We start from the raw sequence: 19,134 nt of genomic DNA on the forward strand, positions 1-19,134 counted from the left end.
TGCAAAAGATGATTTGGGCACACCAGCATTACCAATAACAAGATGCAGATCATCCCTCATCTGTCTTAGAAACAGCTTTGAATTGCTTCCTCTCTATCGAAGTACAGTAGTAATTTGAAATGCGTCGTACAACTGAAACGTCAGATGAAACAGTCATATACACACCTCACAAGTAACTGCCAACCAAACGAAAGACTACAGCAAAATAAGAACCAGGCCTGAAGCTCTTTTTTTTTCACCGGTGACAAAACAACATAAATGTAGAAAACTTAACCGAAATAACACTGTTTGACACGAACAGTAGTTCTGGATTCAACAGCACACTGACACGTTCGTTCTAGCCCGTCAGCTGTGCGCGTGCGAATGAAGCAAATCCACTCAAGAGTAGTTCACTTTCCTGCAGTCGTAGCGGATCTCGCCGCTGCTCCCGGTGAGCGAGCTCAGGCTGGCCATCCTCACCATGGCCTCCGCGAAGTCCCTCCTGAACGCGTCGGCGTTCGCGGCGTAGAACCTGACGAGAGCGTCCGTGACGCCGAGCCCGCCGGCGAACAGCTGCTGGTCGGAGTGGAGGACTCCCCTGCTCCGCAGCAGCGAGGCGAAGTAGGCGCCGTCGAATCGCGCCGGCGTGGGGTCGAGCGGCGCGAGGCTGTCGTCGCCGCTGCCGGTGGCGCGCGGGCACACGGCCCGCAGCGAGGCGGCGAGGGAGCCGTCCAGGGTGGCGGTCTCGTTGTAGAGGCGGTCCCGGAAGTTTGTGCAGCGGGCGAAGCCCAGCGTGTGGCCTCCGGACAGCACGACGAGGTCCTGGAGGGAGAGGCCGTGCGACGCGAAGTTGGAGGCGAGGCGGTCCAGGCTGAAGGTCGGCGCCGGGATGCTGTTGTTCGCCGCCGCCTGGCTCGCCGTCCGCGCGTCCCGGCGGCCCAGCGGCACGTTGTACGACGGGCCTCCCAGCTGCGCATGCATGGACGTGGGTGGGAAAAGGATCACGACGCATTCACATTTCAGTTTCACGCATGCATGCGCTGGACGGGTGAAGGTTTTGGTGCGTGCAACAAGACGAGGGAGGTGAAACGAACGAACCGCGACGACGGAGTCACGTGCCGCGACGGCGACGATGTCGGCACAGGAGACCACATTGCCCCTGCAGGCGGCGTTGACGGCGCCCTTGATGCGGTCGATCACGTCGAAGCCGCGGACGGAGTTGGCGTTGGGCGCGGCCATCTTCTCGCCGGTGAAGAAGGGCGTGTCGTCGAGCAGGATGGACCCGTCGCACCCCTGAACCAAGCACAAAGATAAGATCGGAGACACGTAATTAAACGCGCGCGCACAGACGATGTCGAGAGAGGAGTCGAAATGCACGGCCGGATGCATCACTGCATCAGCGTGAGACGTGACTGCTAGCTAGTAATGCATGCATCTGCGTGCGTGCGTACGTTGACGAAGCAGTCGTGGAAGTGCAGCCGCAGCAGCGACGCGCCCATGCGGGGCTCCGCCGCCACAGCCTCCTGCACGAGCCTCTTGATGGTGGGGAGAGCCGCGGGGCACGCCTTGTCGTAGAAGTGCGGGTCCAGCTGCGCGCTGCTGGTCGAGGCCAAGAGAGCGAACGCCACGGTCGCGACGACACACGCCGCCGCCACGAAACGGCGAGACATTGAAGCCACCATCATATCGCTAGCTAGCTGAACGGCTTCTGCACCACGTTAATCAGCTAACTAATTGAGCTATCAGACGACAACTAAACCTCCGATCAAGCTGGCTTTGGCTCCTGTGGATGCGAGAATACAGAATAGCGCTGCTGGAAGCGATTTATATAGCCCATATGGAGTTGACTCGGTTATACGCAAGCAGCTACCCGAGCTAGCGTCTCGCGCAGAAAGCGTTAAACAAGTGAGATAAATGATTCAGTAGATGAACTAAGGAAAGGCGTGTGTGGAGTTGACTACACTCTATGGAATGCTCAGGATTTTTCCAGCTGGTAGGTAGGAAAAATGGAGACTGAATGACTGATGCATTGGTTGCGGTGAGGCCTTTTGTTGCTCAACGTTTTTTAGCTAACCACCGGTCGATCTGATGATAATGATCTCCTAATGCATGACGATCGCCGGCAACTAATCGCGGGGAAGCTGCCTCGATTTGCTCAGCGGGCAGGCTTCATGAGAACATGAGATGAAGGTGATCTAATTGACCTACCCAAGACTAACTCAGCTGTACGTGTGGCCCAAGCTCATTGATCGTACTTTGCTTCTCCGTTATTAAGCGGTTTTTATATATGCACCCAGCACGACAACGACAGCGACAACAGCACACAAACTTTGTACACTTGTACTACGCATACCCTGCTACTGGTAATACCGTGCAGCTCCTCTACTACTACTACTACTACTGCCAAGATAATGTTGTCTCGTTTCACTTATTAGGAGTTCCAGAATTATATGGAACATTTGTTTAATTTCTCAAGAATCGAATTCTTGTTTCTTGATTTATGCGTACGTGAACAAAGTGCGCAGGTCAAAGTTTGAGTTTCTTGATTTCTTGCATGGAGTGTGGTTCAACCAATTCTCAGTAATCCATAGAGTAGTCCCTTCTTTTTAAATTTTTAATATACTCAGTTCCGCAAAAACGTGCAATTCCAAAATTCAGTTTGGTACGGTTCTGCTTTCCTGGTGGAGCAGCTCCCTTTTGACTTCAGCTCCTCGAGCAACTTCACTGGTGAAGTTAAGGTTGTTTCAGAAAAACGTTTGGTAAAACAATTTTTTATAGTAGATAGAAGACAGGAAGATGAAAGAAGCAAGATTTTTCAGCTTCGTCCGATGTCTATTCCTTGTGAGACCAGATTTTAAAAGAAATTTTACTAGGTGTTTAAAAAATATTTAGTAAAATAACTTCTCATAATAGATAGCAAAGAGAGAGCTAGAAGAAGCTATTACATTTTATCTCCACCCAGCACCTATCCCTTGTAAGTAGGGACGAAAATGGGATAGATACTTCCTGATATTCGTCTGTCTCGAAAGAGTCAAAACACTATTTAGATAGTACATATATATCTAAATCCAAATATTTATTATCCGACTATATATGAATAGTCAAAATTAGATTTCTGATATATAAACGAGACATATATCAATATTCGAATGCGTATTCTAAGATCCGATAAAAAAAAAGATATAATATGAAATATGGGGCATAATGTAGAAACATCGATATATGTCTATATCTGATCTGGTTTCATCCCTACTTGTAAGATCAAGTTATAAGGAGCTCCACTAGAGAAGTCGTTCTATTTTAACATGTTTGGAACATTGATTTTTAAAATTTACAAGAAATCGATAACTTCATCAAAATTTCATTACCACGAGCCATGCTAGAAAAAAACCTTAAAATTCTCTCGATAATTTTAATTTGATAAACTCTAATTACCATTGCTAATAATAGAAACGGGTCTAATTATGTTTTATAAAAAGTTACGTACCTCCATGATTACATAAATACAAGGCTAGATGAAAAAATCGAAGTTCTAGCTCGCTCGGCTCGTGGTTAACTTGTTATCAAAAGGAGTCCGAGCCAAGATGTTAGCTCGTTAGCTATAACGAGCCAACTCCAGCCAGCTCGTGGGCTGTTCGCGAGCCAAATGCCACAGCTTTAGAGAAAAAAAATTATATTAGTTTTGTATTACTTCACATCTTGCAACTTATGAATGGTTGATATATTAGCTCATATGAATATTTTGTTTGATTTAACTATTTAAGGTAATTAGATATATTATTTTTATATTATTACTATTTTCAAGCTTTAGATAAATGTAAATATGATATTTTGTATCTTTTTTTATATTTGACGTATGAGCTTAACGAGTCAGCTCGAGCTCATAACGAGCCGAGCCGAGCCGAGCTAACTTTCTAGCTTGTTAAAATAATGAGCTCAACCGAACTAACTCGTTATTCTAACGAGTCGAGCCGAGGTTATCTAGACTTACCTAAATACATAAAGTATCGTGGGGGCTCAAATAGATGCATTTTGCCTGGTTTGCCACCAAGGCTTCCATAAAATCCTTGCCTGTGTTTTCCTTTTTTTAAAAAAAAAAAAACTTTGCCTGTGGTGCCTTTTCTTGTTTTTAAGATTTTTTTATTTAATTTAAAACAAACTATTTTTGCGTCGGACTAGTATGGGCCTGTTAGTAGCGGGAGCCTATCTTTTTTGGGCTTCTTCAATGGCAGCATATGGGCTAAAATCCAGAACATAGTTCATGAGCTTGTAACCTCTCGGATCCCAGTAGCACGGCACGGACAGGCAGACAGCTGCAAATCTGTCTCTTCCGGATATACGTACTATACTCACTTGCAGAAACGGCCACACCCAAACAGAAGGGAGCTCACTCAGTCAAGCTTTCTTTCTTTTTTTCCTTTATAAGAAATAGCTCGAGCTATGACGATCACGTTTGTAGTACTAGTAGGTAGTAGCAACTGATTCAGTGTTAATTATAGTACCACAGTTAGAGATCAGCAACCGGTTTTGTTTACATCCCATTCAGATCTTGGCAACGGTCCAGAAACGAAGCAGGCCTTGCTGTCGTCTTCTCCTCGGCAACGTTCACGTTCAGTCCCCGTGTGCTGGTACTGGCAGGCAGAAGTGTTTTATTGCTTCACCGTCCAAAGGACCAGGAGATGGAAGTGGGCGGTGGCATCGCAGTTCGCAGCCAAGGCCGGATCCGAGATGACGATCAATAGGGGCTGGGGTGGCTGGTTTCTCGTGATCCGCGCGCACCAACATACAAGCCTTGTTTAGATACACCCAAAAACCTAAAAACTTTACAAGATTTCCCGTCACATCGAATCTTACGGCACATGTATGAAGTATTAAATATAGATAAAAAGAATAACTAATTACACAGTTTACCTGTAAATTACGAGACGAATATTTTAAACCTAGTTACTCTATAATTAGACAATGTTTGTCAAATAAAAACGAAAATGCTACAGTGTCAAAATTCCAAAACTTTTTGCATCTAAACAAGGCCACAGACACAGTAGTAGTACACACACAGTGACGGGAAACAAGACGCGTCGCCCGGCGGATCCTGCGTTCCTTTGGATGCAGACTGCAGTGAGCGGGGCGGCGCGGTGTGCAACGGCAAGTCGACGCACGGTGTCCGGCTGCATCGTTTTTCGGTGTCCGGCTGCATCATTTTTCGCCAAGGCGCGCCCCCGCCTGCCCGCCAGCTACTCCGTTTCCGACCGTTAATGCCACGCCCGCTACCGCTACAATGCCTCCGTCTCGGTGTGGCAGAGGCAGAGGAACCGAGGAAGCAGCCGCCGCGGCCTGCAGGGCTGCAGGCCTGCAGCTGCAGGGAAACGGTAACATGTGGCAGCCTTGTTGTGCGTGGTCGCGCGCTGGCTCTGGCAGACCGTGACACAGCAACGTTGGTGGGAAGTGGAAACTTTAAAAATTAGGAGGGGCTGGGGCTGTGCTGCAAAATACGAAAACGCAACGGCCAACGGCTCCTTGGTGGGGCGGGCGGTCAACGTCTCTCTCTCGCCGGGTCGCTCACTCGCTCGCTCTTGAAAACCCGCAGCTTTCCCGTGTTCCCACATCTCTCCCCTCTGCCTCTAGGCTCTAGCAGTCTAGCCACTCCACTCTCCTCGCGCACCAGTGCAGTGCGCCACCAAGAAACTGCTCCCACAGCTCCCCATGAGCTCCGACGCCGAATGCGCAGCAGCTCAGGCCGCCGCCCCCGATGCGGCGGGCGGCGGCAGGGCGGAGATCGACACGTCCGCGCCGTTCGAGTCCGTGCGGGAGGCCGTCGACAGGTTCGGCGGCAGCGCCGCCTGGAGCTCCGACCTCGTCAGGCGCATGTTCGCGCCCTCCAAGGTGACCACCCGCCGCCTCCTTTTCTTCTCCCGTTTCCTGCTCCTCCGTCAATCCCTGTCATGGTATACCTAGCTCCGTTTGCTGTAATGTGAGATCCGACAATCCGAGGTTGCTGGCTCTTCCTTCTTTGTCTGGATGGATTTGGGCATTTTGGTCTCGGTGGATGTCGGTACCTGGCTGCTTCACTCTATCCTATAGTGATTGCTGGTGCTTGCTGCCCGTCAATAAGCACATCGTCAATTCCATGTCACTTTTGCCTAGTTGCTTGGTCCCCCGAGTCACTGCCCCCAGCAACCCAGCAACAGATGATGCCTGTTTTTGCTACCATGCATTGCAATCTGCACATTTATGTTGAGAGAGTTTAGCATCGGGTTCCTAATTGGGTGATCACTGTAGCTCCACGAATAAGGTCTTCTCAACCATGGTGCAGCTGCAGCAAGCCGTTTTTATCTCGGCAAGGCTCGAATAGTGTCGATTGACATGTGTGAGTTATTGTGTGGTTTTGCCTTGAACATCTCATTGCGGGATTTGTATCTTTGCCCCAAGCAACATACAGATTTGATGATGTTGTTTCTTACTTTTCCTTCCCACGTTTGCAACCTGCAGAAACATGAACACTCTGAACAAGCTGCAGAGGCCATCAACGCAGAGGAGCAGGCTGCACAGCTAGAAAACGAGCTGGCTGTCAAAGAGAGGGAAACTCTTGATGTGCTCAAGGAACTGGAGGCAACCAAGAAAATCATAGCAGACCTGAAACTCAAGATACAGAAGGAAGCCACTGAAACATCCCCTGAAGAAGCTGCGAAGTCTGATGAAGCTGATCAGGTTTCTGAGGCAGGACCTGAAGAGCAGCAGCCTGAAAACATCAATGTAGATGTGGACATGGAAGGTGCAGAGGAAAATCATTCAGGTTCAGTTTCGGCAGAACTTGAGCAGGCAAAGGCAAGCCTGAACAGAACTACAGGTGATCTGGCTGCAGTGCGGGCTGCAGTTGAGCTACTGCGAAATAGCATAACAAAAGAAAAATTGTTACTTGAAAGAGGCCGAGAAAAGCTCTCCTCTAACACTTCATTGGTTTCTTCTCTGGAGGATGAGCTGGATCAGGCAGCACAAAAGATGGAAACGCTGAAGGATCTGCAGAGGAGACGAAAAGACCCCTCGGACATTTTTATGGAGATCAAGAAAATGACCACTGAGGTGCAGCAGCTCAGGAGCATGGCAAATGATTCAAAATCTGAAGCTATGGTGTTGGCTGCAGAAATTGAGCAGGCAAAGGCCAGCATTAGCACAGCTGAGGTCAGGTGCATTGCAGCCAGAAAGATGGAAGATGCAGCTAGAGCAGCAGAAGCCCTTGCACTTGCCGAGATCAAAGCACTACTGAGCAGTGAAAGTTCTTTCGAAGGTGACACTGCTTCTGACGGAGTAACTCTCTCGATGGAGGAGTATTTCACACTGTGTTCCAAAGCTCTTGAAGCTGATGAAAACTCCAGGAAGAAAGCAGAAGACGCCATGCTGCAGGTAGATGTAGCTAACAATTCAGAGTCTGAGTCGGTTAAGAGGCTCGAGGATGCCAAAGTAGAGGTTGAGGAATGCAAGAAGGCACTACAAGAGGCCCTAAAGAGGGTAGAGGCTGCAAACCATGGGAAACTTGCGGTGGAAGAGATTCTTCGTAGATGGAAATCTGAGAGTGGACACAAAAAGCGATATCTTGGTGGCTCCCCAAAATTCAAAAATGTAGCTCACCGTCGCGAATATTCGCACACCACAGATATGATTTCTGATGTTTCAAATAGATCACACAAACCAACATTATCAATAGGGCAGATACTGAGTATGAAGTTAATGGGACCTGATGGGTATGACAAAAGTGTTTGGGATGACAAAGCAAGCGAGATACCAGATATCTCACTTGGTCAGATTCTAAACAGGAGTGGTGTTTTGTGCAGAGAAGATATGGCTACTCGCAAAAGAATTTCAGGAAAGAGGAAGAAGTTTGCATTGACTGGCCTTTCTGTTCTCTTGGCGAAGCAATCAAAGAACAAGAAGAAGAGAGAATCCTTTTAAACTGATATAAGTTGCCCCAAAAATATCAGTGTTGCACTTTATAGTATTGTAATATGTAGATGTAGTTCAACCTTGTCATTAGTACTAGTTAACTATATCAGATGTTTTATATGAGGAATGAGGTTGTTTTATATGAGGAATGAGGTAGTACATTTAGTTCATCATGTTAAAGTACCGGTAGCAATTTTTGCTGCTAATTAGAGTAGTGACTAGCAGTTCTCTGCTATGTATGCTATTGAGATCTACGTAATTGGATCCAAGTTTTACCTTTCTGCGTTGAGGTACCTATATGGTCTAAAATATTACCTTTTTCTGTGCAACATATCTAACGCACAAGCACCATTTCGTTGGCCAAAAATGCACAAGCACCGTTATCCTTGGCAACTCGGTTCGAGTTAACAACTCAAACACAATTGCTCAGATTTACGGCTAACTATTTCCTCGCAGGTGTTCATAGGAACACACGTGTGCGTGCGTGTGAGAGAGAAAACATCTATGTTTATATACAAATATAAAATGACAAAAGTGCTAACTTAGTGTGTCAAACAATACTTGCGCAGTTGCACGCTAGATGTGAGCTGGCCCAGCCCAGCCTACACCATTTACCGGACACGAAGGCCTTGTTTAGTTCACCCAAAAACAAAAAACTTTTTAAAATTTCTCGTCACATCGAAGCATTAAATATATATGAATATAAAAACTAATTACATAGTTTATCTGTAAATCGCGAGACGAATCTTTTAAGCCTAGTTACTCCATGATTAGACAATATTTGTAAAAAGACGAAAGTGCTACGGTGTTAAAATGTAATAAATTTTTGGATCTAAACAAGTCCTTAATAAAACAGATATATTTATTTTAATTATTTTTCATAGTAAAAAATAGCAAGTGGCCTGACGTAGGGCATGTGTATGATTTTTCAACCCGAAAAGAATTACACACTCTTTTCAAGGAGTCAAACAATTTAAACTTTGATTAAATTATAAAAAATACTAACATACATGATATAAAATAAGTACCGTTAGATTAATTATACACTATGTTTTCCTAAACTTATTTGGACCATAAATGTTAATACTATTTGCTATAAGCTTGGTCAAACATGAGCTAGTTTGACTGACATGATTCTCATAATTGCGTTCTTTTGTGGATGGAGTACCTATGTAGGGCAACAAAACATGATTATGTTGTGTTGTACTCCTTCCATTTCAAATTATAAGTCGTTTGTCTTTTTTTTTTGATATATCAATTTTTGTATGGATCTAGCAAAACGAATGAATCAAAAAGTCAAAACAATTTATAATTTCGAATTGGTGAAGTATAAGGTATTGCAGGTAATTAATGAGCACCGGAAAATTTTCGCATAGATAGAACGTTTCAAATCGATATGCACCAAACGTCGATATGTCCGAGTGGTTAAGGAGACAGACTTGAAATCTGTTGGGCTTCGCCCGCGCAGGTTCGAACCCTGCTGTCGACGTTTTAGGTTTTCGCCTGGCTGTTTTTTTTTTCTAACACAAAAAACTGTATATGTATATGCAGTGTGGGTGTGACACTTTATTACGGAGGAGGTTAAAAAAACAAATGGACTTTATGAATATGCGCTGAACACTGCTGTCGACGTTTTAGGTTTTCGCCTGGCTGTTTTTTTTTCTAACACAAAAAACTGTATATGTATATGCAGTGTGGGTGTGACACTTTATTACGGAGGAGGTTAAAAAAACAAATGGACTTTATGAATATGCGCTGTGTTTATTAGGGTGAATATGTGTGCATGTTTGTGAGCATGTGTGTTTGTATTGTGATTCACAAACTCCATTTCAACAGCGATAAAACCCACTAGTACTTATAGCCCAATCGTACATCAAGTGGGTCAGCACAGACAAGAAGTAATTAACATGGTAGACTATTATTTTTGTCAATAGCTGTTGTAGAGATCCAACATATTCAACCATGTACTCCCTCCGTATCAGAAATAAACGACGTCCTGGTCTCTACCTTCGTTTGCGTTAAAAACGTCGTTTTGGAGCCGCAACCACAATGTGGACGTCCTTGCCCTTGCCTCTTCGTTTGGCACGCCGTGCATTTATGCATACCAACGCTCCGCATTGCACCTGCATGTGCCTCGATTCCCATAGACACCACGCCTGCTCACCTCTCGTGCTTGCTATATTTAGCCATTTGTGTTGGCTGCTCGCACTCACCGCTTACCTCTCGCACTCGCTGCTCGCCTCGCTTCCTCACGTTCCATGGATGCGATACCGGCGGACTGCTCGTCGGAGGAGTTGGCGCCGAACTCACTCCATGGAGATGTCGGAGGAGGTGGCACCGCTGGAGTCCGTTGAGTCGAGGTGGCGTGAATGCAAAAAAACGCACCGGCGAAAGGTGAATAAACGTGCCCAAACACGAGCAAACTGTAGAAAAATCGCGCCCATGCAAAATGACTGAACCATTAAAAAAATAAGCGCACCCAAGGGCAATCGAACGCTGGACATCAAGTTTCAGACCGCTGAGAGCTTACCAGTCAAGCTATGGAAGGATACTGTCTAGAGGATACCCGTAGCCTTATTTAATAAGGGCAAACAGGAAAAGATACCCTCTAATTAATCACTTCTTGGTATGCTAAATGTTGTCCTAAACGTCATTTTTTTCTGATACGGAGGGAGTATAGTGCACTGTATGCATGCAACAAGAACCATACCCAAATAAGCCCAGCCGATCTGGCTGATCAGGCTTTTTTTGCCTTTTTTAATGACTTTTGGTGAATGAAAAACTATGATAACATATTATAGATATATACAATTTAACCTGCTATAGCCATTAAAACTTTTGTCAACCAAGCGGGGATGGAGGTCCAGTTTGGCCTTCACTACGCTCTGCCCCAGATGGACACAAGTAGGAGAGCTACAAAGATCTATATATGTAGAGTGTTCTATATACTCAAGGGCAATGTTAAGTACACTAGTCACTATAATATCATCATTATAAAAGGACTTGCTATGGCGGGGGATAGGAGAGCTACAAAGATCTATATGTTTAGAGTGTTCTATATACTCAAGGGCAATGTTAAGTACATTAGTCACTATAATATCATCATTATAAAAGGACTTGCTATGGCGGGGGAGGGGGCTGGGTGGTTCAAGCACACCTTCGTTAAGATTTCTATCGAGGGATGCCAAAATATAGCGATTATATTTATGTACATTTTAACGCTTTTTGTGTCTAATTTAAACTAATATATAAATAATGTTTATTTCTCCATAAAATTTTCATAATTATAAGTTTTATGATTGTAAACATTACATATTTTTCTAGCAAAACTAATAGATAGATAACAAATCAAAATAAACCAAAAGCTCTCCATTATAAAAGAAAGTACATGTCTAAACCACTTCTATGTCATAACATGCACCATTTTCTCAACATTTATATTAGAGCAAAGCATAACTTCCTAACTAATCTTATCATATAATAAATTCCGATAAAATAATAGTTTGGTAAGGTTAGTCTATTCTCTAATATTTATTTTTTCGCTAATAGAAATAAATGATTATGAAGATGTTCCTCCATGTTCAGTAGTATGGTCAATAAAAAGAAAATTTCATTGCATGAACACGAGAATAAAACACAAAGTACAATAATAAAAATTACATTTGATAATTGGTACGGGCATTACACTTGTCACGATATCAAAGGTTCTACTTCTCATCAGACTATTCACCTAACCAAGCCCATACAATGTCTTTTAGTGCTGGTCTCATACCTTGGTTCATAAAATTTTGATACTCAAGGCTATCACCATTGATTCTCTTAATCTCCACTAGATGAAAATTTGGTGTGATTCGAAATATCTCAACATTTATGGACATCACACCTTTTATTCTTGGTTGGGAAACTTCCATCTTCAACAATCCACCATTTTTCTTTATAACCCTCAGTCCTAAATTCTTTGCAACTTCCATGAGCTTCGTGACAATTGTCAAAGTTGTGTTGGTAGATGTAAATTTAGACTCCTCCTTGTTTGAGTTATTCTCAAAAATACCTGAGAGGTCAAACCCATTGGAAAGAGAGATGATATCAAAAGCATTCAAATTAGTAACTTTCTCTGTTGCTGAATTGCACTCAACTATATTGCTTTTTAAAGAATCCAAAGTCAAACCCATTTCAATAGGCACATCATCTCTTTTTGTATTTATAGTAGAATCAAACATTCTTGCATCAAGACCGATTTTAAACCAAGGATGCTTCATTATTTCTTCAATAGAGATTCTTCTATTAGGGTTTGGATGAAGGATACGCCGCAAAAGCTTTCGGACATTTGAAGAAAACCAACTTGGCCATTTCAGTTCTGCTTTGCAAATTTTCTTATACATGTCCATCAAGTTCTTGTCTTGAAAAGGAAGATAGCCTGCCAACAACACATAGAGGATCACTCCACAAGCCCATATGTCAGCTTTTGCACCATCATAACCTTTCCTACTAATTATTTCTGGAGCAACATATGCAGGAGTCCCACATACAGTGTGGAGTAACCCGTCTTTTCTCTTGCAGTCCGGAAGTGCACTCAAACCAAAGTCTGAGATCTTTAAGTTGTGACTTCCATCAAGAAGAAGATTTTCGGGTTTTAGATCACGATGATAAACTTGTCTACTGTGGCAAAAGTCAACAGCACTAATCAATTGTTGGAAATATGCACGGGCTACATCTTCTTTAAACCTTCCACGTTGAACCTTGTTGAATAACTCTCCTCCCTTGACATACTCTATCACAAAATATATCTTTGTTTTGGTAGCCATCACCTCATACAATTGGACAATGTTTGGATGCTTTACCAACTTCATCACTGAAATCTCTCGAGTTATTTGATCCATAAGACCACATTTCAAGATCTTATCTTTGTCAATCACCTTGATAGCAACACTTTGTGAAGTCTTAACATTGCGAGCATGATAAACTTTGGCAAAACTCCCTATTCCAAGTAACTTTCCCATCTCATATCTATGCATTAGAATATTCTCTTTCTCAGACATCTTCTCGGTGTGTTATATCCACAATAAAAGCAATGATTTTGAAACTTGATAAGTTGGTGATAAGCAATAATGATGTAGAGGATGCTTGTAATTATAAGTGACCAACAATTTCAGCCTTCTCCACCTAGAAAGTAACCTGAGATGATGGTTGAGCTTCCACTCGTAGCCCCATTATGAGTGTGCTCATGAGGAAATTGTTGTGCATATATTTGTACTCCAGTGTCATCAAGATCAAGCAAAGTACAATTATGTTTGGGTATCCTGCCAACTCCCAAGGAAGGAACTCTATCATGCAACCACATTTTGCTGCATCCCTTGATATTTTCAGCAGTACTGCCAATAGAAAATCAAATATTTAGAAACATAATTGTTTAGTATTAAGTAAAAAGAATTTTTAAAATGAAAAAGGAGAATGTTTCCGTGCATATAAATAACACCTCTTGTTTTTATCCTGATTTATGAAGAAGAAATAAGTTCATTTCACAAGAATTTGAATAAATTTTTGGGTCTTTTAACCCAAAACTATATATCAAAATATGTATAAGAATAACAAAGTTGAATTTATGTGTGTATTGTTTTACGAGATAAAAAGAAAAGCTAAGGCTACTTGATAGAGAACCTATATAAGCTCGATCTGCATCGTAGGTTCCACAAAGACTAAGAATAGATAACATTTTGTCAATGCAAGAAAGTCTAAACATGGATGAGAACGAACCTAACCGTACCTTCTAGTACTTGGGTGTGGTTTGTTTATGAGGAGGCCAACTAGTACATTACTATTGCAACCCCAAGAAGAGAAAATACCCATGATACTCTTAAAAGAATGCATTTGATGTACTGAGGGGTAGATTGATCTGAAATCACAGGGCAATCCAACTAGAACTAGGCAACAGGCACGGGCAATAACTCCTGACGGTAATCACACGGAATAGTTCGTGTATGTCCGTATAGAGCAGGCCTAAATCAAGAGGCTGAAAGAGTATATTGGTGTTTTAGAACCAAGAGCAGGTGCAAGATTCACCAATATATTTCACTAATGAGACTGAATCAGTATCACATATGAACGGGCAAACACGCAGCTGATCCCAGAAGCTAAAGATCCAAAGCCATGTTGACAAGATAGATTCTTTCGGATGGATCCAACAAGATCAAGTTTAGAAAGTGGTGTGCACTGGTACCTGATCCCGGCGATCCGTGCGAAGCGGAAGACGTCTCTCCCAATTCAGGTCTCGTCTTCAGAAAGATTCAGGTAAGATTGGGTAGAGGAGCGCGGCGCATGAGAATTGAGAAGAAACTGGAGATGCGATTCCTCTGCAGACTCAACAGTCAGGTTAGCCAAAGCATGCCGCACTGTAAGAGAGACGCCTTTATAGGCGGAGGCGGCGCTGAGCTTCGTTGCCAGTAGCAATGGCCGATGATAATCTCGGGCTGCCTGGGACTGCTTGGTCCGCACCATCACCAGTGGCGTGGGCCCATCAGAACAGAAGAAACATTGGTTTCTCAGCTGGGCCCATCGTTACTTTATTGTTTAGGTTGTTTGCTTGATTAAAAAGTTTACAATTTGCTGATTTATTATAAAGAAGAATTTCACAGATAAACTCTAACGAACATGTCGTGGATTGGACGATTAGGCAGTGGAGCAGTAGGGCTGCTGGTGCCTCAGACTGACGGTGGAGTGGGGTGGAGCACTTGTTTATTTTTTCCCTCATGATCAATTAGAGTAATCATCATATTTCTCGTGATCCGTAATCGTGTTCGGTGCTGCCGCGGTGGTGGTCTACAGCTCGCACGCTCCCACTGGATGATGCTCACATTTGGTTTTGTTGGTTGCCTCGCTCCACCTCGAGCTCTAACTCTCGCGATCTTGTTTGTTTGGTTTATAAGTTATAACAGAAAGTACTGTTGATTGATTTGTTATGAGAGAAAAAAACTACTAAATAACTGGCATAAGCTGAGCGAACAAGGTGTTTATTCAGATGTGTTCCGGTAGCACCGTAGTAGGTAAAAGAAAGCGTCCCAATACGCAAGTGTTGAAATTAGAAAACAGAGACTAGACGAGCGAGCGAGCCATCCATGCATTGAATCAATCTCAGAGGATCTCTCATGGCACAGCGTATGCCGGATGACCCGGATCGATGAGGATAGTCTTTGAGGAACGGCAGGGAGTAGATTTCGACGTCCTCAGGCCTCGGCGGCCGCAAACGTTTTTTTTTAATTAAAAAAAACAAAATAGATATGCTTGTTAACCAAATCGCAAGACTCTGGAAACTTCTCAATTTAGTAACCATGCAACGCACTAGCAGCTAGTAGTGTCCAGCTAAGTTGGAGTATTGGACAGACCACCAAATAAACATTTCGACGATGGCGTGGAAAGCCAAGCCAGAGAAAATATCTTCAGAGTGCAGTGACGTAGGAGTGTAGGACTGATGGATTGGATCGGATATAACAGACTGAGCTTGCACAGTCAGACGCCAAATTATTTCTTGCACTAGTCGCGAACAATCTCCTACAACTAAAAAGAAAAAAACAAAAAAATAATAATTTTTTCATGCAACTTTTATTTGATGTAACCTTAACCTATTCTTGAGACCCCACATGCAGCTCTAAAAGGAAAAAAATAAATACGAACAAAAAAGGAAACCAAAATAATGTGTACGCACCTGACATGCGTCCGTGATGCCTCCTGTTATTACCTAAATAAAACCTGCGTTCCATGCAAACCCTCCTAGCAAATCACCGTCTCTTTCTTTCCAAATAAAATCGGCGCTCAGAATCTTTTTCATTTGGAAGCAAATAAACAATGTTGTAATCCGTTCCAAGCAAATAAAAAAGAAAGCAAACAAACAACGCTATTCTATGCAGAAGAAAAAAAGAAGAAGAAGAAGAAACAGCAGCAACAATCAGCGCCTGGTCTCATGCGATCGCTATTAGCGCCTCCCGTGACCCAGTACGCGTGAAAAAACAGCCTTAGCTATGACTGCTTGACAGTGATCTCCTCCAAGCAGCCACTGACGCCACCAAGTCTGATCCCTGCGATCCGCTACCCCAATCCTCTGACACCCTATGGCAACTTGACGACATTGATCTGCTACTCCAGGCCAACGACGCCTGTCGACAGGGCCAGCATTCATCAACCCTCGCCTCCCTCACGATCTGCATCCCGGCTAGACGACGCCTGTCTCCCTCACGATCTACTCCTTGGTCAGACTGTCAGACTGTATACATGACACGACAAGTCATGCTAAAAATTACCAAAATCCTATCTATTGTAGTATGTATTGATAGCAGTTATAATGCACGATTAAACCTTTATATGAATTAATAATAGAACCATACATTTGACTCTAAAAATAGAAAACAGTGTTAATTATGATTTACTTTGAAAATAAGATGGATTTTGTTTCAGAAAAAAGATAAATCTAAGCACCATACTCCCATTGAAGTGTCCATTTGAAACAAATTGAGTGATTCCAACAACGAGAAGACGATTTGAAGTACCCCACTATAGTATAGTGCAACTATGCAAGGGAGTGCATATTATCATTGTTACAACATTGTCAAACTGCTAGCCTATTTACCTGCACTTCATTGAGAAGGTTCTCGATATGTTTTGATCAGACCGCGTTTCAGTTAGATCACTATCAACAGTGACTTGTTCCGAGTCTGACTTCACTATGTAATTAGAGATGTAGTAGTCCATCAGAGGCCTACATGAGCTGTGGCAGGAATCATTAGTGCCAATTATGTGTACTTCCATGTTGGCCCGCATGAGCTGTGGCAAGAATCATTAGCATCAATTCTGTACAGTTTCATATTGCAGGATGGTCAAATTTACTTATAATTTCACTATGGCCATCTCATATCTAACATGATTGTTGATGCATTATCTACAATATGACCAACAGCAACAGGAAGTCATCTCCTCAATTAAAAAATTACCACAAAAACCTTCATTCTATCATTCAAAAGAATACAATAGACGCATAAATTGTATTGAGACAACACGCTGGAAAACACTACTACAGGACAACCAAACTTTTATAATAAACACATGGAAAGGTCTGTAAAGTAGAGTTTGTGAGCCTGCGAGTTGTTCATAAAACTTTGTGGTTTGCATTTAATGTTATTTTAATATTGATATTAAAACCTTATTGTGCGATCTATATATTTTTAGTATAAATTGTTAGTGATCCCGTAGCAACGCACGGACACGCTACCTAGTACAACGATAAAACGATAAAACTTAGTACGTAGAAGCTTAGCATGCATATCCCTTCTTCCGATCCCCTTGTCGATCACACTCTGATCGGCGTCCACACTCCACCGAGAGATGATACACGTTCGCGTACGGTAAGGACCGGCGACAATGTCAACCAGCGCCCGCGTCGTCGATGTTTCCTTTTATAGATGAATCATAATAGATGTTTCGACACCGATATGTACAGTACCATCTGATGTTGAGATCTCGAAGTATTTATTTGCTACGGGAGAAGGAAAAAAAAAAGTAGGCTAGGACGAAAGAGTAGCTAGTTCGTTTGAGCTTATATCTACTAGTCTAGTTCTTTTTTCTCATAATAAATTAGAAAATAATATAGCCAAGCGAACGGGTCAAACGGATAGACATGAACTGGGCAGCTCGATCGATCGTCCTATCAGCGAAGACAGATATGTATTGTGGAGAAAGTGTCAATCGATAATAAAAAAAAGGAGGAATGCGCAGATAAAGAAGAGCTCAAAAGTAAATCCAAAAGTTTGTACGCAAGGAAAGGAATTGCGAAGAATATAGGAATGGAAAGCGAGGATGGATGAGAAAGGACAAGGACCATCCATCGATGCCGTCACCATCGCACTCAGCGCATGCGGCATCGTGCGGGCTGCGGCCGCCACCCGAGATATTTTCCCGCTGGATAGGGACGCCCAGCCGCCCGCAACTACCACCCGATCAACACGGGACGTATGCGATCCACCACACGGCCCCCGCCCGGCGTCTCCCGTTCGATCGGTTTTCTCCTCGGACCGACACGCCTACTAGGTTCGGTGGTCACTTGATCGGTCTCGTCCGCCTGTCGCTACCTGATCGAGGCGCCACAAGCCGCGGCTCCCTATCACGACAGGGCCGGATGGGGTTTGTCGCTGTTGCGGTGTCGAGCTACTGATGATGATGGGGTTGCCGGAGGGGAGGGAGGGTACAGCTTCACGTTTTTTTTTTCTCATCTACATAAAACTAAAAAATAAACGGAAGGGTGCGCCGTTTGTTTGGAATCAGACTCGTCTAATCGAGCGTGTGTATGTGTCAAATAAAGCTAGAGCGGCACCGTGCAACGATGGAATGTGGCCATATATATCCAGGTACGAAGTCCAAACCAAACAGGCCGTACATTTCTATCATTCTCGTCAATATTTTTTTGTCATACATTTCCCTTTCTCAGAAAACAAAGAATTAGCACGGAAAAAGGGGAACAATTGAGTTGATCATCCATGTCATTATCGTCAAACTAGGACGATTATCCATCGGTCGGCCTAATTAACCATTTGACATGAATAATCAAGTGGGGCCTAACACAACAACAAATTTAACAAAAGCTCCAGTTTCTTTTTCAAATGTCACCTTCCTAAATCAACGTGAGACTTGCAGCCGGCGGGGTTGATAAATACTAATCTGCTTTATTTACTTTATTATGCTGTGAGCATAAGGATAGCATCAAGCCTGCCCAACCAAATGCAGATAAACATCCAGGTTTTGAAGCGCGGCAGGCACAGACAAGTTTTTTCCTCCGCTCAAAAGCTAACAAAACACTAACAACAAACTAAGGCGACATATATGGATCTGTCAGCAGCAGTAGATCAAGCAAGGATAAGCATGGCCTGACCTGTCATCAACGTCAGGAACAATTGAGAGCAAGGATAAGCATGGCAAAGAACCAAACATGACCTGATCTCTGCATTGCAGTTTTATTCTTACTTATAAGAAACGCTTTTTTAGAAGTATGCGGCTTATTGCATCATCAAACAGCGCACCGTGCTGTACTGGATCAAGCTGAAGGATTAAACTGGGAGTACAAGCATGGATGAAGCAGCCATAGAAAAACAATAGCATACGCACCAGCTGACTGCACCGTTGGCCTGCTCTCGGCGCTTTCAGCTGAAGCAAGGTGGACTTTTATCAGTAAGTAAAAGA

At 43.4% G+C, this 19,134-nt stretch overlaps 3 protein-coding genes and 1 non-coding gene across 4 annotated transcripts; 2 read left to right on the top strand and 2 right to left on the bottom strand.

Moving 5' to 3' along the window:
- Nucleotides 62-1,793, bottom strand: LOC8083659 (peroxidase P7). Its single transcript, XM_002467848.2, has 3 exons — nucleotides 1,431-1,793; nucleotides 1,078-1,272; nucleotides 62-948 (listed from the first exon to the last, which is right to left on the bottom strand). The coding sequence occupies exons 1-3, from the start codon at nucleotides 1,662-1,664 to the stop codon at nucleotides 379-381; spliced, it is 999 nt and encodes a 332-aa protein (XP_002467893.2). The 5' UTR covers nucleotides 1,665-1,793; the 3' UTR covers nucleotides 62-378.
- On the top strand, nucleotides 5,530-8,194 carry LOC8082326 (WEB family protein At2g38370). The gene is made up of 2 exons (XM_002465262.2): nucleotides 5,530-5,862; nucleotides 6,469-8,194. Exons 1-2 carry the CDS (start codon nucleotides 5,683-5,685, stop codon nucleotides 7,924-7,926), a joined length of 1,638 nt encoding a protein of 545 aa, XP_002465307.1. The 5' UTR covers nucleotides 5,530-5,682; the 3' UTR covers nucleotides 7,927-8,194.
- TRNAS-UGA lies at nucleotides 9,325-9,406 on the top strand. The gene has a single exon. It is a non-coding gene; the product is annotated as a tRNA-Ser (tRNA).
- On the bottom strand, nucleotides 11,508-14,390 carry LOC8083660 (CBL-interacting protein kinase 10). Its single transcript, XM_002467849.2, has 2 exons — nucleotides 14,135-14,390; nucleotides 11,508-13,289 (listed from the first exon to the last, which is right to left on the bottom strand). The coding sequence occupies exon 2, from the start codon at nucleotides 12,954-12,956 to the stop codon at nucleotides 11,640-11,642; it is 1,317 nt and encodes a 438-aa protein (XP_002467894.1). The 5' UTR covers nucleotides 12,957-13,289; nucleotides 14,135-14,390; the 3' UTR covers nucleotides 11,508-11,639.

This window comes from Sorghum bicolor, chromosome 1, assembly GCF_000003195.3.
Source record: "Sorghum bicolor cultivar BTx623 chromosome 1, Sorghum_bicolor_NCBIv3, whole genome shotgun sequence".
NCBI lineage: Eukaryota > Viridiplantae > Streptophyta > Magnoliopsida > Poales > Poaceae > Sorghum > Sorghum bicolor.